The following is a 22,500-nucleotide window of genomic DNA, read 5'->3' as shown; positions in this document are numbered from 1 at the left end:
CATCACATCCAACATCACATCCAACATCTCATCCAACATCACATCCAACATCTCATCCAACATCTCATCCAACATCACATCCATCATCACATCCAACATCACATCCATCATCACATCCAACATCTCATCCATCATCACATCCAACATCACATCCAACATCTCATCCAACATCACATCCAACATCTCATCCAACATCTCATCCAACATCACATCCAACATCTCATCCAACATCACATCCAACATCTCATCCAACATCACATCCAACATCACATCCAACATCTCATCCAACATCACATCCATCATCACATCCATCATCACATCCAACATCACATCCAACATCACATCCAACATCACATCCAACATCTCATCCAACATCACATCCAACATCACATCCAACATCACATCCAACATCACATCCAACATCTCATCCAACATCACATCCATCATCACATCCAACATCACATCCATCATCACATCCAACATCACATCCATCATCACATCCAACATCACATCCAACATCACATCCAACATCTCATCCAACATCACATCCAACATCACATCCAACATCACATCCAACATCACATCCATCATCACATCCAACATCTCATCCAACATCACATCCAACATCTCATCCAACATCACATCCATCATCACATCCAACATCACATCCAACATCACATCCAACATCACATCCATCATCACATCCAACATCACATCCAACATCACATCCAACATCTCATCCAACATCACATCCAACATCCAACATCACATCCAACATCTCATCCAACATCACATCCAACATCACATCCAACATCTCATCCAACATCACATCCATCATCACATCCAACATCACATCCATCATCACATCCAACATCACATCCATCATCACATCCAACATCCAACATCACATCCAACATCTCATCCAACATCACATCCAACATCACATCCAACATCTCATCCAACATCACATCCATCATCACATCCATCATCACATCCATCATCACATCCAACATCACATCCAACATCACATCCAACATCACATCCAACATCACATCCAACATCACATCCAACATCTCATCCAACATCACATCCAACATCACATCCAACATCACATCCAACATCTCATCCAACATCACATCCAACATCACATCCATCATCACATCTATCATCACATCCATCATCACATCCAACATCTCATCCAACATCACATCCATCATCTCATCCAACATCACATCCAACATCACATCCAACATCTCATCCAACATCACATCCAACATCACATCCAACATCCCATCCAACATCACATCCAACATCTCATCCAACATCACATCCAACATCACATCCAACATCACATCCAACATCCCATCCAACATCACATCCATCATCACATCCAACATCACATCCAACATCACATCCATCATCACATCCAACATCACATCCATCATCACATCCAACATCACATCCAACATCACATCCATCATCACATCCAACATCACATCCATCATCACATCCAACATCCATCATCACATCCATCATCACATCCATCATCACATCCAACATCACATCCATCATCACATCCATCATCTCATCCAACATCACATCCAACATCTCATCCAACATCACATCCAACATCACATCCAACATCCCATCCAACATCACATCCAACATCTCATCCAACATCACATCCAACATCACATCCAACATCACATCCAACATCCCATCCAACATCACATCCATCATCACATCCAACATCACATCCAACATCACATCCATCATCACATCCAACATCACATCCATCATCACATCCAACATCCATCATCACATCCAACATCTCATCCATCATCACATCCAACATCACATCCAACATCACATCCAGTCACTTCAGCACATCATATATAGCAGTTCACCATGGAAACATTCATTAGCTAACAATGACATTATTGTTCTATTAATATAAAGGGAGGTCAGGTACTCTTTAAAACAGCTGCTAGTTATGGGTACTTTTTACTGAAGTACATTTCAAAGCCTCTTTACTTTGACTTGAGTAAAGAAGTTTAGTCAGTACTTCTACTTTCACCAGAGTATTTTTAAACACGAGTATCTGTACTTCTACTTGAGTGAAGGATGTGTTTTGCCATCTCTGACTACTTGATTGTGCAGCACAGCTGTTTTAATAGCATTTTTACACAAAAAAGTCTCAGGCATGCCTAACATGTGAGAAAGTGCTCAGAGCTGAAGTGTTGTGTCTGCTGGTCCAGGGTCTGCTATGAGCGCTGTCCCTACTACCCGACAGCCGCCACCTTCATCCTGTCGGCCATGTGGCACGGAGCGTATCCCGGGTACTACCTCACCTTCCTCACCGGCATCTTCATCACGCTGGCAGCCAGGGCGGTGAGCACCAAGCATGCTTTATAACCTCATGTGTATTAAAGGTCTCCTATTATACTATTTATAGGCATATACGTCTCAGATATATAGCTGCATACTTTATTGTATAACTTCTGAAGATATGTAGTTTTATTCATGTTTTTACATAATTTTACAGGATATACTATTTCTCATGTTTTACTTCTACACATTAATATCTGATTTGTAAAACCTCACAGACAGAAAGGCATATCCGTCATTTAATGGTAAGCTATTGAAATTGTGATTCCATAGATGTGTCTCCCATCACCCAAATCCCCTGACTATTCTCTCAACTCAGTATTTACATTCTGATATTCAAAGAAAATCAGTAATATCTTTAAAAACGTGCATTAGTCCAATAAAACATCCGATCAGTGAGCTGAGGATCTTTCCTACGTGTGTTTCCGGTATGTTCCCGTAATGAGAGTTCACATTTATGCTACATTGAAGGGTGGAATTGACCTCACATCTTCAGAAACATCATTTGCTTCAGATATAACTCATAGCAAATAAAGTATAACAATATAAGTAATAAAAAGATCAAACACTGGCATGTAATTTACGTTAGAATAAATAGAATGGTTTTGAATAATAGAAGAGAGTAAAATCTACGTCACGTTACAGCTCCGCCCACTTTTGGGGAAACCAACGCTGTCATTTGAACGGCGATCGAGCCTGAAGCCACAGAGATCTTCTGTTACTGTCCTTTGTTCTTAGAGGAAGTTCAGAAACACGTAACTCTGGATTTGTTTTAATGTTTGAGGTGCAATAAACAGGGTTCGTACGGGTGCTTGAAATCCTTGAAAATGCTTGAAAAGTGCTTGAATTTGACTTTGGAAAAGGTGTAAGAACCCTGAATAAACGACACAGCAGCTTGTTGGCATGTTAGAACTCTTATGTTCTGCCTCATGAGAGTAACAGCTGGAGAAATTACAGCCTCGCCTACTGATTTCAAAAGTGTGCTCTAAAATGATATTTATTAATGACTATTATCATTATTATAAGCAAGACAATAAATGGCAAAGATATGTAGAAAATAAACGTCTTTGAGATACGTTCATAAGAAACGTCACGTGGGAGAAAATACGTCTCTAGCTAAACGTAATTGAGAATGCAGTTTAGTTCTGTGGGAACGTCACTTTTAGGAGATAGGGTTGGATTTGTTTTGCATGTATTTATGTTTCATCCAATCACAGAGCTTGTTGACTTATCAAGAGGTTTGTCGCAAAGCGGACAGGCGTCGTCTCAACAATAGCTGGGGATTGTGGGTAGTGTAGTCTCTTTGGCGCTCCACATTTCAGAGGAAACAAGTTGTTTCTCAGAATTGAAGGGGAAAAACACAAAAGCATCGCACACAGTTTAAACCAATCAATGTCGTTAATTAACGAAGGTAATCTGGTGTGTTTGAGTCGATGAGCAGATATCACTGTCAGATCGACAGGAAGGAGAATACTTACTTCCGGGTGTACAATTCTCCGTTATCCAATGGGAATGGACGCTCACATTGCCTTTAAGAGCCGCCGACATAAATGGATGTCGTGCTTCCATGAGCGTCAAATCCCGCCCCCGATGGGAATACATTGCAATCAGCTGAAAGCTCTTTGCGTCCCTTTATGAAGCTGAAGGAGCCTCGGAGCGTCTGCACGCCACGGGACCCTGACCAAGCTCCTGGACGCTTAGGGAGCGAGTGTGTGTCGGACCCACAGCCCCCCAAAATAAATCTCTGGCGCCGCCACTGAGCCTGAGACCCCGATCTGAGGAACTGTGCAGAACAGGCTCACTGCAGCCGCTCATGCTAACACACACTTTGCCAAACATCAGCATTTTCTTTCTTTTCATTTTGTTGCACAGATTGCAAAGTGTTATAACTCACTGTTCTAGCAAAGGAATGCTCACGTATTGATGCATTTTAATAAATGTTAACTTGGCCCATTACGTGACTATTTGTGTTGGGGGGGCCCAAAGGGGGGGCCTGACAGAAAAGGTTTGAGGACCACTGGTGTAGGGTGACCAGGTGTCCCGCTTTGTGCGGGACTGCACACACAGCATTTTTATCATTTGTCCCGCGTCCCACAAATTGATACCATGTCCCGCATTTGAGGGACAGTCGCGCAGAAAGGCTGGCTCGGCTCGCTGACGGCCGGCACCGCCCTTTATGATTAGATATTTTTAAACGGCATCATGTAAGTTGCGCTGACAAGCGACAGAGGTCCACAGTTTACCCCCCCCCCCCCCCGTTGACAGTTCACGAGTGCGTCCATAGTGTCTCCATAGTGTAGAGTATAAGTAGAGTATATCTAAAGTATAAGTACAGTATAAGTACAGTATAAGTACAGTATATCTAAAGTATAAGTACACTATAATTACAGTATAAGTACAGTATAAGTACAGTATAAGTACAGTATAAGTACAGTATATCTAAAGTATAAGTACACTATAATTACAGTATAAGTACAGTATAAGTACAGTATAAGTACAGTATAAGTACAGTATATCTAAAGTATAAGTACAGTATAAGTACAGTATAAGTACAGTATATCTACAGTATAAGTAAAGTATAAGTAAAGTATAAGTACAGTATAAGTAAAGTATAAGTACAGTATTAGTACAGTATAAGTACAGTATTAGTACAGTATAAGTAAAGTATAAGTACAGTATTAGTACAGTATAAGTACAGTATTAGTACAGTACAAGTACAGTATTAGTACAGTATAAGTACAGTATAAGTACAGTATTAGTACAGTACAAGTACAGTATTAGTACAGTATAAGTACAGTATAAGTACAGTATTAGTACAGTATAAGTACAGTATTAGTACAGTACAAGTACAGTATAAGTACAGTATTAGTACAGTATAAGTACAGTATTAGTACAGTATAAGTAAAGTATAAGTACAGTATTAGTACAGTACAAGTACAGTATAAGTACAGTATTAGTACAGTACAAGTACAGTATTAGTACAGTATAAGTACAGTATAAGTACAGTATTAGTACAGTACAAGTACAGTATTAGTACAGTATTAGTACAGTATAAGTACAGTATAAGTACAGTATAAGTACAGTATATCTAAAGTATAAGTACAGTATAAGTACAGTATAAGTACAGTATATCTACAGTATAAGTAAAGTATAAGTAAAGTATAAGTACAGTGTAAGTAAAGTATAAGTACAGTATAAGTAAAGTATAAGTACAGTATTAGTACAGTATAAGTAAAGTATAAGTACAGTATTAGTACAGTATAAGTACAGTATAAGTACAGTATTAGTACAGTACAAGTACAGTATTAGTACAGTATTAGTACAGTATAAGTAAAGTATAAGTACAGTATTAGTACAGTATAAGTAAAGTATAAGTACAGTATTAGTACAGTATAAGTACAGTATTAGTACAGTATTAGTACAGTATAAGTACAGTATTAGTACAGTATAAGTAAAGTATAAGTACAGTATTAGTACAGTACAAGTACAGTATAAGTACAGTATTAGTACAGTATAAGTAAAGTATAAGTACAGTATTAGTACAGTATAAGTACAGTATTAGTACAGTATTAGTACAGTATAAGTACAGTATTAGTACAGTATAAGTAAAGTATAAGTACAGTATTAGTACAGTATAAGTACAGTATTAGTACAGTATTAGTACAGTATAAGTACAGTATTAGTACAGTATAAGTAAAGTATAAGTACAGTATTAGTACAGTATAAGTACAGTATAAGTACAGTATTAGTACAGTACAAGTACAGTATAAGTACAGTATTAGTACAGTACAAGTACAGTATTAGTACAGTATAAGTACAGTATAAGTACAGTATTAGTACAGTACAAGTACAGTATTAGTACAGTATAAGTACAGTATAAGTACAGTATAAGTACAGTATAAGTACAGTATATCTAAAGTATAAGTACAGTATAAGTACAGTATAAGTACAGTATATCTACAGTATAAGTAAAGTATAAGTAAAGTATAAGTACAGTGTAAGTAAAGTATAAGTACAGTATAAGTAAAGTATAAGTACAGTATTAGTACAGTATAAGTAAAGTATAAGTACAGTATTAGTACAGTATAAGTACAGTATAAGTACAGTATTAGTACAGTACAAGTACAGTATTAGTACAGTATTAGTACAGTATAAGTAAAGTATAAGTACAGTATTAGTACAGTATAAGTAAAGTATAAGTACAGTATTAGTACAGTATAAGTACAGTATTAGTACAGTATTAGTACAGTATAAGTACAGTATTAGTACAGTACAAGTACAGTATTAGTACAGTACAAGTACAGTATTAGTACAGTATAAGTACAGTATAAGTACAGTATTAGTACAGTATAAGTACAGTATAAGTACAGTATTGGTACAGTATAAGTACAGTATAAGTACAGTATTAGTACAGTACAAGTACAGTATTAGTACAGTATTAGTACAGTATAAGTAAAGTATAAGTACAGTATTAGTACAGTATAAGTAAAGTATAAGTACAGTATAAGTACAGTATAAGTACACTATTAGTACAGTATAAGTACAGTATAAGTACAGTATTAGTACAGTATTAGTACAGTATAAGTAAAGTATAAGTACAGTATTAGTACAGTATAAGTACAGTATTAGTACAGTATAAGTACAGTATAAGTACAGTATTAGTACAGTATTAGTACAGTATAAGTAAAGTACAAGTACAGTATAAGTACAGTATAAGTACAGTATTAGTACAGTATAAGTACAGTATGAGTACAGTATAAGTACAGTATTAGTACAGTATAAGTACAGTATAAGTACAGTATATCTAAAGTATAAGTACAGTATAAGTACAGTATAAGTACAATATAAGTACAGTATTAGTACAGTATAAGTACAGTATAAGTACAGTATTAGTACAGTATAAGTACAGTATAAGTACAGTATATCTAAAGTATAAGTACAGTATAAGTACAGTATAAGTACAGTATATCTAAAGTATAAGTACAGTATAAGTACAGTATAAGTACAGTATAAGTACAGTATATCTAAAGTATAAGTACAGTATAAGTACAGTATAAGTACAGTATATCAAAAGTATAAGTACAGTATAAGTAAAGTATTAGTACAGTATAAGTACAGTATAAGTACAGTATATCTAAAGTATAAGTACAGTATAAGTACAGTATAAGTACAGTATAAGTACAGTATATCTAAAGTATAAGTACAGTATAAGTACAGTATAAGTACAGTATAAGTACAGTATATCTAAAGTATAAGTACACTATAATTACAGTATAAGTACAGTATAAGTACAGTATAAGTACAGTATAAGTACAGTATATCTAAAGTATAAGTACAGTATAAGTACAGTATAAGTACAGTATATCTAAAGTATAAGTACAGTATAAGTACAGTATAAGTACAGTATAAGTACAGTATATCTAAAGTATAAGTACACTATAATTACAGTATAAGTACAGTATAAGTACAGTATAAGTACAGTATAAGTACAGTATATCTAAAGTATAAGTACACTATAATTACAGTATAAGTACAGTATAAGTACAGTATAAGTACAGTATAAGTACAGTATATCTAAAGTATAAGTACAGTATAAGTACAGTATAAGTACAGTATATCTACAGTATAAGTAAAGTATAAGTAAAGTATAAGTACAGTGTAAGTAAAGTATAAGTACAGTATAAGTAAAGTATAAGTACAGTATTAGTACAGTATAAGTAAAGTATAAGTACAGTATTAGTACAGTATAAGTACAGTATAAGTACAGTATTAGTACAGTACAAGTACAGTATTAGTACAGTATAAGTACAGTATAAGTACAGTATTAGTACAGTATAAGTACAGTATTAGTACAGTACAAGTACAGTATAAGTACAGTATTAGTACAGTATAAGTACAGTATTAGTACAGTATAAGTAAAGTATAAGTACAGTATTAGTACAGTACAAGTACAGTATAAGTACAGTATTAGTACAGTACAAGTACAGTATTAGTACAGTATAAGTACAGTATTAGTACAGTACAAGTACAGTATTAGTACAGTATTAGTACAGTATAAGTACAGTATAAGTACAGTATAAGTACAGTATATCTAAAGTATAAGTACAGTATAAGTACAGTATAAGTACAGTATATCTACAGTATAAGTAAAGTATAAGTAAAGTATAAGTACAGTGTAAGTAAAGTATAAGTACAGTATAAGTAAAGTATAAGTACAGTATTAGTACAGTATAAGTAAAGTATAAGTACAGTATTAGTACAGTATAAGTACAGTATAAGTACAGTATTAGTACAGTACAAGTACAGTATTAGTACAGTATTAGTACAGTATAAGTAAAGTATAAGTACAGTATTAGTACAGTATAAGTACAGTATAAGTAAAGTATAAGTACAGTATTAGTACAGTATAAGTACAGTATTAGTACAGTATTAGTACAGTATAAGTACAGTATTAGTACAGTATAAGTAAAGTATAAGTACAGTATTAGTACAGTACAAGTACAGTATAAGTACAGTATTAGTACAGTATAAGTAAAGTATAAGTACAGTATTAGTACAGTATAAGTACAGTATTAGTACAGTATTAGTACAGTATAAGTACAGTATTAGTACAGTATAAGTAAAGTATAAGTACAGTATTAGTACAGTATAAGTACAGTATTAGTACAGTATTAGTACAGTATAAGTACAGTATTAGTACAGTATAAGTAAAGTATAAGTACAGTATTAGTACAGTATAAGTACAGTATAAGTACAGTATTAGTACAGTATAAGTACAGTATAAGTACAAGTACAGTATAAGTACAGTATTAGTACAGTACAAGTACAGTATTAGTACAGTATAAGTACAGTATAAGTACAGTATTAGTACAGTACAAGTACAGTATTAGTACAGTATAAGTACAGTATAAGTACAGTATAAGTACAGTATAAGTACAGTATATCTAAAGTATAAGTACAGTATAAGTACAGTATAAGTACAGTATATCTACAGTATAAGTAAAGTATAAGTAAAGTATAAGTACAGTGTAAGTAAAGTATAAGTACAGTATAAGTAAAGTATAAGTACAGTATTAGTACAGTATAAGTAAAGTATAAGTACAGTATTAGTACAGTATAAGTACAGTATAAGTACAGTATTAGTACAGTACAAGTACAGTATTAGTACAGTATTAGTACAGTATAAGTAAAGTATAAGTACAGTATTAGTACAGTATAAGTAAAGTATAAGTACAGTATTAGTACAGTATAAGTACAGTATTAGTACAGTATTAGTACAGTATAAGTACAGTATTAGTACAGTACAAGTACAGTATTAGTACAGTACAAGTACAGTATTAGTACAGTATAAGTACAGTATAAGTACAGTATTAGTACAGTATAAGTACAGTATAAGTACAGTATTAGTACAGTATAAGTACAGTATAAGTACAGTATTAGTACAGTACAAGTACAGTATTAGTACAGTATTAGTACAGTATAAGTACAGTATTAGTACAGTATAAGTACAGTATTAGTACAGTACAAGTACAGTATAAGTACAGTATAAGTACAGTATTAGTACAGTATAAGTAAAGTATAAGTACAGTATAAGTACAGTATAAGTAAAGTATAAGTACAGTATTAGTACAGTATAAGTAAAGTATAAGTACAGTATAAGTACAGTATAAGTACACTATTAGTACAGTATAAGTACAGTATTAGTACAGTATTAGTACAGTATAAGTAAAGTATAAGTACAGTATTAGTACAGTATAAGTACAGTATTAGTACAGTACAAGTACAGTATAAGTACAGTATAAGTACAGTATTAGTACAGTATAAGTACAGTATGAGTACAGTATAAGTACAGTATTAGTACAGTATAAGTACAGTATAAGTACAGTATATCTAAAGTATAAGTACAGTATAAGTACAGTATAAGTACAATATAAGTACAGTATTAGTACAGTATAAGTACAGTATAAGTACAGTATTAGTACAGTATAAGTACAGTATAAGTACAGTATATCTAAAGTATAAGTACAGTATAAGTACAGTATAAGTACAGTATATCTAAAGTATAAGTACAGTATAAGTACAGTATAAGTACAGTATAAGTACAGTATATCTAAAGTATAAGTACAGTATAAGTACAGTATAAGTACAGTATATCAAAAGTATAAGTACAGTATAAGTAAAGTATTAGTACAGTATAAGTACAGTATAAGTACAGTATATCTAAAGTATAAGTACAGTATAAGTACAGTATAAGTACAGTATAAGTACAGTATATCTAAAGTATAAGTACAGTATAAGTACAGTATAAGTACAGTATAAGTACAGTATATCTAAAGTATAAGTACAGTATAAGTACAGTATATCTAAAGTATAAGTACAGTATAAGTACAGTATAAGTAACGTATAAGTACAGTATATCTAAAGTATTAGTACAGTATAAGTACAGTATAAGTACAGTATATCTAAAGTATTAGTACAGTATAAGTACAGTATAAGTACAGTATATCTAAAGTATAAGTACAGTATAAGTACAGTATATCTAAAGTATAAGTACAGTATAAGTACAGTATAAGTACAGTATATCTAAAGTATTAGTACAGTATAAGTACAGTATAAGTACAGTATATCTAAAGTATAAGTACAGTATAAGTACAGTATATCTAAAGTATAAGTACAGTATAAGTACAGTATAAGTACAGTATTAGTACAGTATTAGTACAGTATAAGTACAGTATATCTAAAGTATAAGTACAGTATAAGTACAGTATTAGTACAGTATAAGTACAGTATAAGTACAGTATAAGTACAGTATTAGTACAGTATTAGTACAGTATAAGTACAGTATAAGTACAGTATATCTACAGTATTAGTACAGTATAAGTACAGTATTAGTACAGTATAAGTACAGTATTAGTACAGTATAAGTACATTATAAGTACAGTATAAGTACAGTATTAGTACAGTATAAGTACAGTATAAGTACAGTATAAGTACAGTATAAGTACAGTATTAGTACAGTATTAGTACAGTATAAGTACAGTATTAGTACAGTATAAGTACAGTATATCTACAGTATTAGTACAGTATATCTACAGTATTAGTACAGTATTAGTACAGTATAAGTACAGTATATCTACAGTATTAGTACAGTATAAGTACAGTATAAGTACAGTATAAGTACAGTATTAGTACAGTATAAGTACAGTATTAGTACAGTATATCTACAGTATAAGTACAGTATATCTAAAGTATAAGTACAGTATAAGTACAGTATTAGTACAGTATAAGTACAGTATTAGTACAGTATTAGTACAGTATTAGTACAGTATAAGTACAGTATTAGTACAGTATATCTACAGTATTAGTACAGTATAAGTACAGTATATCTACAGTATTAGTACAGTATATCTACAGTATTAGTACAGTATAAGTACAGTATTAGTACAGTATAAGTACAGTATTAGTACAGTATAAGTACAGTATATCTAAAGTATAAGTACAGTATAAGTACAGTATTAGTACAGTATAAGTACAGTATTAGTACAGTATAAGTACAGTATTAGTACAGTATAAGTACAGTATATCTACAGTATTAGTACAGTATATCTACAGTATTAGTACAGTATAAGTACAGTATTAGTACAGTATAAGTACAGTATTAGTACAGTATAAGTACAGTATATCTAAAGTATAAGTACAGTATAAGTACAGTATTAGTACAGTATAAGTACAGTATTAGTACAGTATAAGTACAGTATTAGTACAGTATAAGTACAGTATATCTAAAGTATAAGTACAGTATAAGTACAGTATAAGTACAGTATATCTAAAGTATAAGTACAGTATAAGTACAGTATATCTAAAGTATAAGTACAGTATATCTAAAGTATAAGTACAGTATAAGTACAGTATATCTAAAGTATAAGTACAGTATAAGTACAGTATATCTAAAGTATAAGTACAGTATAAGTACAGTATAAGTACAGTATATCTAAAGTATAAGTACAGTATAAGTACAGTATATCTAAAGTATAAGTACAGTATAAGTACAGTATATCTAAAGTATAAGTACAGTATAAGTACAGTATAAGTACAGTATATCTAAAGTATAAGTACAGTATAAGTACAGTATATCTAAAGTATAAGTACAGTATAAGTACAGTATATCTAAAGTATAAGTACAGTATTAGTACAGTATAAGTACAGTATAAGTACAGTATAAGTACAGTATTAGTACAGTATAAGTACAGTATATCTAAAGTATAAGTACAGTATAAGTACAGTATATCTACAGTATTAGTACAGTATAAGTACAGTATAAGTACAGTATATCTAAAGTATAAGTACAGTATAAGTACAGTATAACTAAAGTATAAGTACAGTATAAGTACAGTATATCTAAAGTATAAGTACAGTATAAGTACAGTATAAGTACAGTATATCTAAAGTATAAGTACAGTATAAGTACAGTATATCTAAAGTATAAGTACAGTATATCTAAAGTATAAGTACAGTATTAGTACAGTATAAGTACAGTATAAGTACAGTATAAGTACAGTATATCTAAAGTATAAGTACAGTATTAGTACAGTATAAGTACAGTATAAGTACAGTATTAGTACAGTATTAGTACAGTATAAGTACAGTATATCTAAAGTATAAGTACAGTATAAGTACAGTATATCTACAGTATTAGTACAGTATAAGTACAGTATAAGTACAGTATAAGTACAGTATAAGTACAGTATATCTAAAGTATAAGTACAGTATAAGTACAGTATATCTAAAGTATAAGTACAGTATAAGTACAGTATATCTAAAGTATAAGTACAGTATAAGTACAGTATAAGTACAGTATATCTAAAGTATAAGTACAGTATAAGTACAGTATAAGTACAGTATAAGTACAGTATATCTAAAGTATAAGTACAGTATATCTAAAGTATAAGTACAGTATTAGTAAAGTATAAGTAAAGTATAAGTACAGTATAAGTACAGTATAAGTACAGTATAAGTACAGTATAAGTACAGTATAAGTACAGTCCACTTACTGTTTTCTTCCCTCAGGTGAGACACAACGTGCGGCCGCTCTTCCTGCGCTCCCGGACCCTGAAGCGAGTTTACGACGTGATGACGTGGGCGGCCACTCAGATCTGCATCTGCTACATGGTGGTGCCGTTCGTCCTGCTGTCCATCGGACCCTCACTCAAGTTCTACCGGTCAGTCAACAACAACAAGCTAAAGCAAGGCTAACATGTGTCCCCTCTTCCTCATGTCTCTCCTACATCAACATGTGTCCCCTCTTCCTCATGTCTCTCCTACATCAACATGTGTCCCCTCTTCTCCATGTCTCTCCTACATCAACATGTGTCCCCTCTTCCTCATGTCTCTCCTACATCAACATGTGTCCCCTCTTCTTCATGTCTCTTCTACATCAACATGTGTCCCCTCTTCCTCATGTCTCTCCTACATCAACATGTGTCCCCTCTTCCTCATGTCTCTCCTACATCAACATGTGTCCCCTCTTCTCCATGTCTCTCCTACATCAACATGTGTCCCCTCTTCCTCATGTCTCTCCTACATCAACATGTGTCCCCTCTTCTACATCAACATGTGTCCCCTCTTCTCCATGTCTCTTCTACATCAACATGTGTCCCCTCTTCCTCATGTCTCTCCTACATCAACATGTGTCCCCTCTTCCTCATGTCTCTCCTACATCAACATGTGTCCCCTCTTCTACATCAACATGTGTCCCCTCTTCTTCATGTCTCTTCTACATCAACATGTGTCCCCTCTTCTTCATGTCTCTTCTACATCAACATGTGTCCCCTCTTCTCCATGTCTCTTCTACATCAACATGTGTCCCCTCTTCTTCATGTCTCTTCTACATCAACATGTGTCCCCTCTTCTCCATGTCTCTTCTACATCAACATGTGTCCCCTCTTCTTCATGTCTCTTCTACATCAACATGTGTCCCCTCTTCTTCATGTCTCTTCTACATCAACATGTGTCCCCTCTTCTTCATGTCTCCTCTACATCAACATGTGTCCCCTCTTCTCCATGTCTCTTCTACATCAACATGTGTCCCCTCTTCTTCATGTCTCTTCTACATCAACATGTGTCCCCTCTTCTCCATGTCTCTTCTACATCAACATGTGTCCCCTCTTCTCCATGTCTCTTCTACATCTACATGTGTCCTCTCTTCTCCATGTCTCTTCTACATCAACATGTGTCCCCTCTTCTCCATGTCTCTTCTACATCAACATGTGTCCCCTCTTCTCCATGTCTCTTCTACATCAACATGTGTCCCCTCTTCTCCATGTCTCTTCTACATCAACATGTGTCCCCTCTTCTCCATGTCTCTTCTACATCAACATGTGTCCCCTCTTCTCCATGTCTCTTCTACATCTACATGTGTCCTCTCTTCTCCATGTCTCTTCTACATCAACATGTGTCCCCTCTTCTCCATGTCTCTTCTACATCAACATGTGTCCCCTCTTCTCCATGTCTCTTCTACATCAACATGTGTCCCCTCTTCTTCATGTCTCTTCTACATCAACATGTGTCCCCTCTTCTCCATGTCTCTTCTACATCAACATGTGTCCCCTCTTCTTCATGTCTCTTCTACATCAACATGTGTCCCCTCTTCTCCATGTCTCTTCTACATCACCATGTGTCCCCTCTTCTCCATGTCTCTTCTACATCAACATGTGTCCCCTCTTCTCCATGTCTCTTCTACATCAACATGTGTCCCCTCTTCTTCATGTCTCTTCTACATCAACATGTGTCCCCTCTTCTCCATGTCTCTTCTACATCACCATGTGTCCCCTCTTCTCCATGTCTCTTCTACATCAACATGTGTCCCCTCTTCTTCATGTCTCTTCTACATCAACATGTGTCCCCTCTTCTTCATGTCTCTTCTACATCAACATGTGTCCCCTCTTCTTCATGTCTCTTCTACATCAACATGTGTCCCCTCTTCTTCATGTCTCTTCTACATCAACATGTGTCTCCTTATTTTCATCTAAAGTAACACACAGAGAATCAGCACTTTGGAAACAGGGCGGAAACAGAGGGGATTATGGGTAATGCTGCAATGATCTGTTTGGTGTTTCAGCCAATCAGAGACAGGCGCTGTATGTATCTGAGACCTGTCTTTATGAAGGAGAAGATGATAGGAGACCTTTAACACTAAACACTGCTTATGTCCCACCTCCTGCTGCAGGTCCTGGTACTTCGGGCTCCATGTGGTCTGCATCCTGCTGGCCGTGGCTCTGCCCGTCAAACACAGACACCTCAAAGAGCAGCGCCACCTGCAGGCCACACACAGGAACTTCATCCAGAGGGAGAAGACCACATGAGGGACAGTCAGCGTTTCACTTCCATAAACTTGTACAGAGAGACGAGGACCATGCCTTCCTGCTGTCGCTGCTACAGGAAGCACGAGGGGCGGGACAGGAAGTTGAAAACTCTATCATATGGGGGCGTGATGAAGTGTTTACAGAAAAACTAGAGAGAGAAGGACCGCCGGGACAGATCTCTTTCTGAGTCAGAGAATCTGCAAAGATGGAGAATATATATATATAGATACGTACCTATATTCAGTTTCTTGATTTGGAGCAGCTGACTGTCCATCTGCAGGAATGACTGATAAGGAGTGAATGAAAGGATGAACATGGAAACGACATGTAAATAAAACGTGTTGAAGTCCAGAGCGTTGAACAGATGCTCTCAGACGTCGTGTTGTTCTCTATTAAACCATCTCAGTGTTGTCAGTCTGGAGAGAGTGCCAATGACTGCCAACGAGGATCCCAGTCGCCTTAGTGGTTTTTGTACAGGAAAAAGAGAAGTGCAGTATTTGCTCTGTCGGTGTGAGCGGGGGGAAGTGTTTACATTTGTAGATGTTTGTTATTTATGTAATTAATCCAAACAGAAGTGTGTTTTGATGTAAGCTGTGTGAGTTAGCGCTTAGATAGCGTTAGCTTTCCATCTGTTGGGGCAACAGAGTGGTTAGCTTGTTCGGCTAATGGTTATTTAACAACCTAGCCTAGCTGCTACGTTCAATTGAGCTAATCTGGTTTAGGGCAGCATTAGCTAACACTTCAGTATTTAGCTTATTCATTAGCATCTGGTTTAGTTGTTGAGCTAAGAGAGTTGGCCCCAGTGTAGCTAACAACAGGTTAGCTTAAGGTTGACCTAGCAGCCTCTTGTTTACACCGTGTTGCTGATAACACCTGTTCAGGTTAACTAAAGGATCAGTGGGGGGGTTATCTCTTTAAAGTACGTTTATTTTAAAGCTAAACCTATTTTAAACGTTGTTTAATGGTTTAAACTGGCTAAACACTTTAGAAAATGTTTAATAGCGGCTAAGCTAAGCAACGTAAACCTTTGGTACAGTTAGCTGTTTAATTTAAAAGCTCATCTGTTAACCAATAGTTGATAAGCTATAACAAAAACAGATTCAGTTTGATTGGAAGAGTTAGCAGGTAGACGAGGATTAGCTGACACTTCATTGGCTAAACCAATTGGTTCAGGTTAAAGCTAACTTAATAACAACTCTATTTCAGGTTCAGTTGAGCTAAAGCGTTGTATGGTTAGCTAACGGCTCGTAAGGTGAAACCAGTGAGTTCCAGTTAGCTAATGGTCCATTTTATTAGCTTCAACAGTTTGGTCCAGGCTAGCTAAAGTTAGCTTTGGGTTAGGTAACAGCACGTAAAAGTGAACCAGTGAGTTTAGCATATTTAGCTCAAACAGCTAACAGGCCATTATGTTGCAGTTGGTTCAGTTTTCCTTCTGAAGGAACTTGAATGTATTTCTTCTGAACCAAGACCTTAGGCTGTTTGAAATGATGCATCATGAAGGCCATGTTAGAGCCCTGCATGGTAAAGTATCCCGCGGTACGTTATAGCTACGATCCTCCTGTTTCTCATCAGGGTTAAAGTCTGAACCCGGACATGTGGGTGCCCCAAAGTGTTCTGATAGAAGTTTAGAGTAGGGTCTCCAGCATCAGAGAGACTGCTGGATGCTAACCTGCAGCTGTTGGGACATTAGCACAGTTAGCATAAGTTGAGTTACTTAGCATTATATCTTACTGTATGTGGGCAATAGGTAGAACATGTCTCGACTGATTTGGACAGTTCTGGAGTGGTTTTGGGGGTTATTGAGGATGCTGAGTCTGACCTTATTGGGATAATAAATGGCAGTTTGGAGACCCCGAAAACTTAAAAATGGAGCCAAAATTCATAAAGACCAGCCCACAGAGAGAACAGATATGTCCACTTTCTGGTTTAAACTGATATTTCTGATCCCGGAAATGTCAGAAATGGATTCGGCATCCTCAATAACCTCCAGAACCACTCCTAAACTGTTCAAATCAGACAAGACATTTTTTAACTATTGTCCACACAGTAAGATTTAAGTCTAATTAACTCAACTTATATGAACAATGTAACATGTCCCAACATGCAGGTTAGCATCCAGCAGTCTCTATGAGCTGCAGACCACACTCTACACTTCTATCAGAACACTTTGGGGTCTCAACATGTCTCTATGAGCTGCAGACCCCACTCTACACTTCTATCAGAACACTTTGGGGTCTCAACATGTCTCTATGAGCTGCAGACCCCACTCTACACTTCTATCAGAACACTTTGGGGTCTCCACATGTCTCTCTGGGCTGGAGACCCCACTCTACACTTCTATCAGAACACTTTGGGTCTCAACATGTCTCTATGAGCTGCAGACCCCACTCTACACTTCTATCAGAACACTTTGGGGTCTCCACATGTCTCTATGAGCTGGAGACCCCACTCTACACTTCTATCAGAACACTTTGGGTCTCAACATGTCTCTATGAGCTGCAGACCCCACTCTACACTTCTATTAGAACACTTTGGGGTCTCAACGTGTCTCTATGAGCTGCAGACCCCACTCTACACTTCTATCAGAACACTTTGGGGTCTCCACATGTCTCTATGAGCTGCAGACCCCACTCTACACTTCTATTAGAACACTTTGGGGTCTCCACATGTCTCTCTGAGCCGCAGACAGATTGTTAAATTGAAAGTTAATTTGACATTTGGATTGTGTTTTACTTTCCGCCGCTGACTGCTTTGTCTCTTTCTGCTGAATCAGGAACGCTCCTTTCTCTCGTGAGCGTTCCCGTTTCCTCTCTTTCTTTCTTTAGCGCCCCGAGGCCTGGCGATGTTCCTCTGCTGCTGAAACATCGAGGCTTTTGTTAGAGATGATTCCCAGAGAAACCCCTCCGCTCCGTGGGTTTGATATGGACGACGTGTTGGTTTGTTTTTGTAAATGCTGTGATTAAACCTTGGATTTCTCTGACGCCCGACATCGTGTGTTCTTCTCGAAGCTGCCAGAGTAAAAAATAAAAACACAAATGACTCAAAAAACACATAAATATACAAATAAAAACATCAAAAGTATTCATTTAAATAAAAAAATGTATTAAATGTGCGTTTTTATTTATTGACCTTTGTATTAATCCCCTATTTATTTGCTGTCCTATTTTATTTGACCTTTTATCTATTCAGTTATTTCATGGTGGCATTTATTTATTTTTCTAATATATTTTAAAACATATTTTAAATGTATGTTTTTTTATTTATGTTTGTATGATTTTACCTTTCCATTTCCAGTTTGCATTAACATGTTTTTACATGTTTTCTTCAGTTAAGAGACTCAAGTCCGGCAGTGGCTCAGACAGTAGGGGCTTGGACTGTGAGCCGTAGGGTCGCCGGTTCAAGACTCCTGGTTCTAGACTCCTGGTACTAGACTCCTGGTGCTAGACTCCTGGTTCTAGACTCCTGGTACTAGACTCCTGGTGCTAGACTCCTGTTTCTAGACTCCTGGTGCTAGACTCCTAGTGCTAGACTCCTGGTGCTAGACTCCTGGTTCTAGACTCCTGGTACTAGACTCCTGGTGCTAGACTCCTGGTTCTAGACTCCTGGTGCTAGACTCCTGGTGCTAGACTCCTGGTGCTAGACTTCTGGGACTAGACTCCTGGTACTAGACTCCTGGTTCTAGACTCCTAGTACTAGACTCCTAGTTCTAGACTTCTGGGACTAGACTCCTGGTACTAGACTCCTGGTTCTAGACTCCTAGTACTAGACTCCTAGTTCTAGACTTCTGGGACTAGACTCCTGGTGCTAGACTCCTGGTTCTAGACTCCTAGTTCTAGACTCCTGGTACTAGACTCCTGGTACTAGACTCCTCTGACTAGACTCCTGGGACTAGACTCCTGGTTCTAGACTCCTGATGCTAGACTCCTGGTACTAGACTCCTGGTACTAGACTCCTGGTACTAGACTCCTAGTTCTAGACTTCTGGTACTAGACTCCTGGTACTAGACTCCTGGGACTAGACTCCTGGTTCTAGACGTCTGGGACTAGACTCCTAGTTCTAGACTTCTGGTGCTAGCCTCATGGTACTAGACTCCTGGTACTAGACTCCTAGTTCTAGACTTCTGGTATTAGACTCCTGGTACTAGACTCCTGGGACTAGACTCTTAGTTCTAGACTTCTGGGACTAGACTTCTGGTGCTTCACTCCTGGTACTAGACTCCTGGTACTAGACTCCTAGTTCTAGACTTCTGGTACTAGACTCCTGGTACTAGACTCCTGGGACTAGACTCCTGGTGCTAGCCTCCTGGTGCTAGCCTCCTGGTGCAAGACTCCTGGTTCTAGACTTCTGGGACTAGACTCCTAGTTCTAGACTTCTAGTTCTAGACTCCTGGTTCTAGACTTCTGGTGCTACACTCCTGGTACTAGACTCCTGGTACTAGACTCCTAGTTCTAGACTTCTAGTTCTAGACTCTTAGTTCTAGACTTCTGGTGCTACACTCCTGGTACTAGACTCCTGGTACTAGACTCCTAGTTCTAGACTTCTGGTACTAGACTCCTGGTACTAGACTCCTGGGACTAGACTCTTAGTTCTAGACTTCTGGTGCTACACTCCTGGTACTAAACTCCTGGTGCTATACTCCTGGTACTAGACTCCTGGGACTAGACTCCTGGTGAGCGCCTCCTGGTGCAAGACTCCTGGTTCTAGACTTCTGGGACTAGACTCCTAGTTCTAGACTTCTGGTTCTAGACTCCTGATGCTAGGATGGGTTAAATGCAGAGAACACATTTCACTGTGTGTGCTGTGTGCTCTGCATGTGTGACCATTTAAGAGGGTTTCATCCCTCTCAATTATATATTAAAGCAGTTTGAATATGATATCTCTGGTGCTTTAACAGCATATCATGAGTCATATCCAGACTGATCAGAGTAATAAACCAGCACCTTGAACCCTGAAGCAGCTGGTAATCAGTTCAGACCTCAGACGATAAGACGACGGACCAAAGTCTCCAAGAGTTTCACTCAGAAGAAAAGATAAAAGAAATACAGAAACAAATATGGTTTAGAATCCATATTTAGGAATAAGATATGAGCTTCTTCTTATTGATCGGAAACTCTAAATAGCTTCATGAATATATATATTTATGTAAGAAATACATGAGTTTTAGCATTTTAGTTTTATACATGAGTTTTAGTTTTTATTGAGTTTTAGCTTCTCTGGGCTTTAAATAACATCCAGAACAAAACAATGTCAGCCGGGAAAACACAATATAAACTTTATTGATCCCAATTTTAATAAAATAAATTAGAGAATATATAAACATCAATAATGAAGGATCTATGAATATATATTGAATACACAATATAAATATACAAATATGATTAATACAAATATACGAATATATAATTAGTACACAATATAATAAATATATAATTAGTGCACTATATAATTATACAGAAAACATGTTGTAGATTTCTGAAAGCCAACATGTTTAATTAAATATCATGCAATGGTCAAAATGACGTTTTAATCGATGTTTTAATGGAATAATTTGGCCTAAATCAGATTAATAAGGACTGATATAAGAGAGGGGAGTTAAAGCAAAGGTTGATCGATATAATAATAACATACTGATCCGATTGTATCTCGTTTTAACGATGAATAAACTCCGCATTTAATGGAAAATATCGTCCGTCCGTTTTCCTCTTCGGGCACTTCCGTCCTTCACAATAAAGCTCCGCACATCGTTCCGCTGCAGTAACTAACTCCCTGCACATGCTTTTATTTTGTCAGCAGCCACCGGAAGCAGTTAGCTCAGTTTAGAACGCTTTGGTTGTTGTTCTAAGATGGCTGCTGCTGCTGTTGTCCGGGATGCAGAGTGATCATCCAGAGGCAGGCCGAGGAAACGCTGACGTCTGACCGAAAACAGGCACCGAAACCCGGCTGCAGCTCGACCGGGACCGCCCTGAAGCTCCGGGTCTGATTCTCCCCTGAAGGTAGACCCTGTCCTCGGTACCGTCTGATTGACTGATCGCTATATATATTATATATATATATATATATATATATATATATATATATATATATTCATCATTATTAATATTAATATATAAGGTTACTATGCATTATTATTATTATCGTTAAAATGAGAGAATCCTGCTCTGTGTCTGAAGGGGTTAATCACAGAGTCTGAAGGTTATTCAGGTTATAACGGGTTTACATACCGAGATGACGTCATCAGGAGACACAATTACATTAAAAAGAGATTAAAATGTTTGATATAAATAGAGATTGTTATTATCAGGATTACAGAACAATTAGAAATAAAGATATGTTATAGGTAGCAGCACTGAAGAATCAGTAACACCTGATTCAGTAACACCTGATTAATCAACACCTGATTCAGTAACACCTGATTCATCAACACCTTATTCATCAACACCTGATTCACTAACACCTGATTCATCAACACCTGATTCAGCTCAGTAACACCTGATTCAGTAACACCTGATTAATCAACACCTGATTCAGTAACACCTGATTCAGTAACACCTGATTCATCAACACCTTATTCATCAACACCTGATTCATCAACACCTGATTCAGTAACACCTGATTCAGTAACACCTTATTCATCAACACCTGATTCAGTAACACCTTATTCATCAACACCTGATTCAGTAACACCTTATTCATCAACACCTGATTCAGTAACACCTTATTCATCAACACCTGATTCAGTAACACCTTATTC

At 36.3% G+C, this 22,500-nt stretch overlaps 2 protein-coding genes across 2 annotated transcripts in view; both read left to right on the top strand.

Annotated features, from left to right (window-relative positions):
* Window positions 1-18,851, top strand: part of LOC307027504 (lysophospholipid acyltransferase 2-like) — a 39,255-nt gene extending 20,404 nt beyond the window's left edge. Inside the window, exons 12-14 of the mRNA XM_079695769.1 lie at window positions 2,259-2,391; window positions 13,456-13,607; window positions 15,614-18,851. Coding sequence (XP_079551895.1) covers window positions 2,259-2,391; window positions 13,456-13,607; window positions 15,614-15,749 — 421 coding nt within the window. The 3' untranslated portion in view covers window positions 15,750-18,851. The remainder of the gene's footprint in view (window positions 1-2,258; window positions 2,392-13,455; window positions 13,608-15,613) is intronic.
* A 2,726-nt stretch (window positions 18,852-21,577) lies between these two features.
* The window catches only part of LOC307027501 (kinase D-interacting substrate of 220 kDa B-like), a 57,809-nt gene continuing 56,886 nt past the window's right edge, over window positions 21,578-22,500 (top strand). Inside the window, exon 1 of the mRNA XM_079695764.1 lies at window positions 21,578-21,742. The gene's annotated coding sequence lies outside the window, so the exon portion shown is untranslated. The remainder of the gene's footprint in view (window positions 21,743-22,500) is intronic.

The sequence above is a fragment of the Notothenia rossii genome (assembly GCF_949606895.1).
Source record: "Notothenia rossii genome assembly, contig: scaffold_123, whole genome shotgun sequence".
Taxonomy (NCBI): Eukaryota; Metazoa; Chordata; class Actinopteri; order Perciformes; family Nototheniidae; genus Notothenia; species Notothenia rossii.
Note: the sequence above shows the minus strand (reverse complement) of the source record. Positions and strands in the feature narration are given on the sequence as shown.